Source organism: Myotis brandtii, unplaced genomic scaffold, assembly GCF_000412655.1.
Source record: "Myotis brandtii unplaced genomic scaffold, ASM41265v1 scaffold1162, whole genome shotgun sequence".
In the NCBI taxonomy this organism is placed as follows: Eukaryota; Metazoa; Chordata; class Mammalia; order Chiroptera; family Vespertilionidae; genus Myotis; species Myotis brandtii.
The window spans coordinates 1,061,415-1,067,473 of NW_005354021.1; the positions used below are offsets into that span (position 1 = coordinate 1,061,415).

A 6,059-nucleotide genomic window follows, 5' to 3' on the forward strand; every position below is an offset into this window, starting at 1 on the left:
TAGCTTATACCCTAACCGGTTTGGCTAAGTGGATAGAGCATCGGCCTGCGGACTGAAAGGTCCCAGGTGCGATTCCAGTCAAGGGCATGTACCTTGGTAGCACGCACCTCCCAGTAGGAGGGGTGCAGGAGGCAGCTGATCGATGTTTCTCTCTCATTGATGTTTCTAACTCTCTAACCCTCTCCTTTCCTCTCTGAAAAAAATCTGTAAAGTATATTTTTAAAAATAATAGAAGATAGCTTCAAACAAATTAAACAATTAAAAACCTAGGACTTGCCCAACTGGTGTGGTTCAGTGGTTGAACATGGACCTATAATCTCTGTCAGGGCACATGCCCGGGTTGTGGGCTCAATCCCCAGTAGAAGGCATGTAGGAGGCAGCTGGTCAGTGATTCTCTCTCATCATTGATGTTTCTGTCTGTCTCTCCATCTTCCTTCATCTCTAAAGTAAAAAAATATATATTTAATAAAGAAAATTAAGCCTACTCAGTTTGATTCAGTGGATAGAGCGTTGGCCTGTGGACTGAAGGATCCTGGATTCAATTCCGGTTAAGGGCATGTACCTTGGTTGTAGGCTCCTCCCCTGCCCTGGTCATGATCAGGGCTCATGCATGCAGGAGGCAGCCAGTCGATGTGTTTCTCGCATATTGATGTTCCTCCTTGTCTTTCCCTCTTTCTTCCACTCTCTCTCTAAAAATCGATGGAAAAGTATCCTCGAATGAGGATTAAAAAAAAGAAAAAGAAAAACATACTCTCAGATAGTAAAAATAGAGGAGTGTGTCCTCTTAACAGCAGCATATCCAAGCACATGTGTGGGCCTAAAAGTACTCAATGAGTTGAGTTTCTATTTTATTCAAGAAACAATTTAAATGATGTAATTTTTAAAATTAATAATATGTTTCATGTAACCAGTGTACCAGACATATGTCATTACAACATGTAGTCAATGTAAAACGTTATTCATGAGATATTTTGCATTCCTTTTATGTACCAGGTTGCCAGAATATGCTGTATATTTCACACTGATGACACATCTCAATTCTGACTGGCCATATTTCATGACTTTTCTGGTGGACAGTGCAGATCTAGATCCTTCCAGGAGATGCGTGAGGATAGTATCTCTGTACATCCCACTCAGAGAGAGGGCCTTGGCATCTATTGAACACTTACTGTGTGCCAGGCACTGGAATTTATCTCATTAAGTCCCAACGACAAGGCTGGGAGGTAGGGGGTGTCCAACCCATCTCATAGCTGAGACAACTGAGGCTCAGAGGGGTGAGTCACACAGTGGCCGGAACCAAGGTCCGCTGCCCCAGGCCTCTGCTGCCAGAGCCCTCAGGGGGAGGCTTAGGCCAGGAGAGGACCAGCGAGGTGGCAGCTGGAGCTGGGCCTGTCTTCATGAGCCCATTCCCTCATGTAATGTCCTTACATTAGTAAGTTATTACATTTGTCAGAGCTGTTCACGGGCAGTATTCACTGTTCATCGATAAAATCTGCCACCTAAAGCATTGCTACTTGACACTCCTTTCTTTTTGCACCCACTCCCAAGGCCTGTTTCTTCATTCTTTACCACCCAGCTCAGGTGTGACTTCCTTTGGAAGGCTGCTTCTCCCCAAACTCTCCCTCCTCCTTTGTGCACTGGTTGTCACTCCCTGTGCTCCTTGTGAGCCTTTTACAAGCTGTTTTATCACATCTCTCAGCCCCTCTTGCAGGAGCTCTTTACCTCTTTTGTGCTATGGACCCTTTTGGCAGCTTGGGAAAGCTTATGGTGCCCTGGGCTCACCAGGGAACTGACAGCAGCAAGGTGAATGGTGTCCTCCCAGCGTTCTGAAATACAGATTTTGAATCATGTGTCTAATCCCTCTTTGGTCCATAGCTTTTGACGTAGCTTGAATTTTATATTCTTTGTATGTGTCTGTTATCTGCTTTTAAAAAATAATAATAAAGGAATGTATTTCCACTGTTCTGTGACTTAAATGCATTGGGTTGTCTGTTCCAATCTAGGCCAAAACAACTTCATGAAATCCCAGCCTTTTACTGTCCTGACAAAAACAAGGTGAATTTCATTCCTAAAAGCGGCTCTGCTTTCTGCCTCGTCAGCATCCTCAAGCCACTCCTTCCCACGCCAGATCTTACCCTCAAGGGCTCTGGCCACAGCCTGACAGTCACCACTGGCATGACGACCACTCTGCTGCAGCCCATCGCCATGGCCTCCCTGTCTGCAGAGCAAGACCGAGTCTCCCGAGGAACAAGTACAATCATGCCATCGGCCTCGCTACTCACACCACCCGAACCAATTGAGGAGGCTGAAGGGTAGGTCCCAGTGCTGCGTAGCCACTGCTCCCTCAGATCTCCTGACTGTGATGGCACCTTGCGCTCAGTTGGCTGTGCCCTGCTCAGGCTTCCAGGGTGACTCCCAGCACAGCTTCTGGAAGAACACCCTCTGGTGGCCGGCTCGCTGGAAGGCCAGCCCTCAGTGCTTAGCCTGCTTTCTCCTAAAGCGCCAGGTGAAACAGAAAGGTCTCATTCTTTGCTTTTGGTGGGCTGATATCACTTTTTTGTTGTTGTTGTTTTGTTTTCAAATTAAACTTCGTTAGAAACAAAAACACAACAAAACACTGACCCCTGCAAATGATTCCTGGAGACGTGAATGATGCTGCAAGAACCATCTTTTATATGATAATGACTATTTTATAAAACCAATGTGACATTTTCTGAAACGTAGCAAACAGATGTTCAAAAGATTCTTTGGTGGCCTCTGTTTCTTGTTTCCCTTTCTCAATGTGTGCTTTTCTCAGCTGTTTTCAGCTTTGGGACCAAAGGGATTGTTGACATTTTCCCAGCAATCTTATTCTCATGACTGTGTTCTCCTCCCAAACAAGAATTGATAAGTAAATGCGTTGAACAAGTATATAAAAAAAGAAATAAAAAGCAATATTAGTACATGATGTGATTTATGTTTTTTGATGTCAGAAGTTTGTGCTTTGGGTAAAATATTTGTAAAACTGCTGTTCTCTTCACTACTCCTGTGTACATTCCACCATGTGCTCAGAAAAATTGTAGTCTGGAGATGAGTGCTTAACAAGTTCTCACCCATCATTGGAAGTTGGTTTGAAAGTACATGAGCCAATAGGAAGCAACGCAGTGTTGATTGCTAGCTAGGAGTAATAAGCCCCTTTGGTTTTCTGCACAGTATTTGTCACATGATCTCCTTTTACCACAGGTATCATCCTACCTTTCATCATCACTGTATCATAGTCCCAGAGATCCTGAAATGATGGTGCATGGATTTCCTTCTTTGCTTTTGTGATGTTGTCTTGTGGACTTGGTCCGGGGTAGTTTGCCAGGAGCCTAATCCATTGAATAGCAATCTGTAGTCACAGAATCTTGCGACTGACATTTTCTTTATGTAGTTGGCACTGAGATGTTACCTACAGGTTTGGCTAGTTGTCCGTCCAACATTCCACACAGTGGGGAAAACAGGTAAAGGAGGGTTTTGGGGCATAAGCAACAGGAACCTTTGAAAAATCCATCCAGTTTTGGATTTAGGCTCATCCTAATACAGTTACTGCCAATGTCCCGTGTCAGCAGTATTCAATGCATGGAATGTGGTAGTAAAATTCAGGAGCAGCTCTTTTAAAAAGTGAGTTCCAGCAAACTGTGTTGGCAACAAGCATCCTTCTGAGGTCTTTATATACTACCTTATGATGCAATGATGTAATGTTCTTATACATATTAAAGGGAGAAAAATTTAAATACTTGTAAAGGGATACAGTTTAGAGGGTTAACTATGTCAGTTTATCCAGACATGCCCATCAAGGAAAACCTAGTGGTAGCAATACATCTTCTGAAAGGACTTCTTATACTCATGCAACTTTAAAATATCTAAGTAATGAAAAGCATGCTCTGTTAAAGTTAAAATGAAGATGTATTTAGGGAAGTTAGATAAATTCAAAAATAACTCTTGTCAGGTTAGTTGGTGAGACTGATGAATTTTGGTACCTTTTTTGTTTAAAATTAATTTACTTGGAATTTGTACATGTGGCTTCTAAGTCAGTTATATAGGATGTAAATGTTCTGGTTGGTTTACTGAGAACTTTGATTCTTTGCCTTTGACTTGGCCATTTCATCACAGAGAACTGCTCTGTCAGCAGTACAGGAAAGGTAAAACTGAAGTCAGGTGAGTTAATCTAAAAGGCAGGAACAAGAAGTTAAAGACAAGGTTAAAAAACACGCCTGTTTTTGGATGACTTGAGTTCTGTTAAATCCGTGTTCTTTTCTTTGCCTCACACTTAACTTTCTTGTGTCTCCATCCCTACAAGTTACAAGGGTATTTTGAATGCCACTTTGTAAAGTTTTTCCGTTTACTCTGCTGTGCATGTTGGTCTGTTTCACATTTTTCTGTAGAGTTTCATATATCCTTAACCTAAAGTAATTTAAAATAGGAATGGGATAACTTTATTATTTACATAGTCTTTGTAAATGGAACTTGTAATGTCTGGTTGTAAGGAGAATGTGAATTTGTAGATAAATGAATTGTATGGCAACCAAGCATATCCCGTGGATTTGGGAGAGATAGAGCCTGACATTTGAAGAAGAAGAAAAAAAAGGTACAAATTAAAAACAACTTTAACTGCCAGCGCCAAAGGGCTAATTTTAAACATAGGAGCTTTATCGCAGTCTAGAAAAAATACTAAGGTCCATTCCACTTTATTTAACCCTTAGTTCACAAGGGGTTGATTTTTTTTTAATGGGTCTCAATGTTTTCTAAAATTATATTTTACAATTGTTATTCTATAGAAAACTGTACAGGAAGTCAGTAAATTAGAATAACTTCAATGGGAATATAATTTAATTTTTTTATAATTTTAAATGTGTTTCCATTGTAGTAAAAGAAATAGGTGGCATGTATATTTTGGCAAAAGGAGCTATTCTGTGGTTAATTACTTTATCCGTCTTAAGTTTTTTTGTTTTTTTTTTACCCTTAAAGAATTTGTTGTGATAAAAACATGTGAATGTACTGGTTTTGATCATGTGAATTTACTGGTTTTACTGTTGCTTGTCGTGTTTTTTTGTGAGCAGTTATGTTTTTAAAAATATCTGTTTTTCCTTTTTGGTTAATGTGAGCATGGATGCCAAAATTATTTTTGCTCTAGATTCTTCATGTTGTTTAAAATGTTTCTTACACTAATGACAAGCCAAATCCGCATTTTAGAAGGTGCTATTGCTACCTGTGGGATAACTGGCAACAAGACAGGCTTTTTCTTTTCAATGGTTGGCTTTTACTCGAAGGTATTTAAAAAATGGCAGAATTTGTAGCGTTGGGTATGTCCAAGATTAGGTATGGGTTGTCAAGATTTTCTTTTGTTAAGAAAATAACAGGAAAATTGCCACTACTGAATTTACTGTACTACTTTAAACTTAAGATTTATTCCTTAATGCATTGACCAGTGGAGGTAACCGGTCCAGTGAAAGTGTTGAATTTGCATTAAACTAAGAATACTTAACTCCGCACTTTAAGGTTTAAGTTTTACTCTGCCTTAAATTAATGATAGGCAGAGCAGCCCTGAACAATATATTTTGTTTATGCAATCCTGTTGAAGAATATAATTTATGTTTTTTTAAAGTTTGTATCTTTAATCTCTGTTGAAGCTGTTTAAATCTTTTTTAAATGCAATTTTTAAAATTTTTGTTTTTCTAATAAAATTATCCCTAAAAGAACAGCATTTCCAATGGTGATAAATATTGTTACTATATACTTATGTATTCCCTGTATCTGAACACTTGTTGCTGCCTCACAAGAAAATAGAACTTTTATGTTAAAATAAAGTCTGTCCTTCTTGAGTTTTTTGCTGTGTACTTTTATGGATATTGCCTCAAATTTTCTCTTCATACACCTCGAGCCTGAATTAACTTTAAATAGTATATTCTTTTTCACAAATTGATAGAAAAATGCGTTTGTGTTAAGTAGCAGGATATATAATATTGTCACTTGTTACTTCCTTGTTTTCTCCTTCCTTGCTCTAGAACTTTAGGTACCTGATCTTAGTGATAAAAGCT

General features: G+C 39.4%; 1 protein-coding gene across 1 annotated transcript in view; it reads left to right on the forward strand.

Annotated features, from left to right (window-relative positions):
• The window catches only part of FAM117B (family with sequence similarity 117, member B), an 80,324-nt gene extending 74,481 nt beyond the window's left edge, over positions 1 to 5,843 (forward strand). The window contains exon 8 of the mRNA XM_005858239.2: positions 2,004 to 5,843. Within this exon, the coding sequence (XP_005858301.1) occupies positions 2,004 to 2,316 (313 nt within the window). The 3' untranslated portion in view covers positions 2,317 to 5,843. The remainder of the gene's footprint in view (positions 1 to 2,003) is intronic.
• Positions 5,844 to 6,059: the final 216 nt, after the last annotated feature.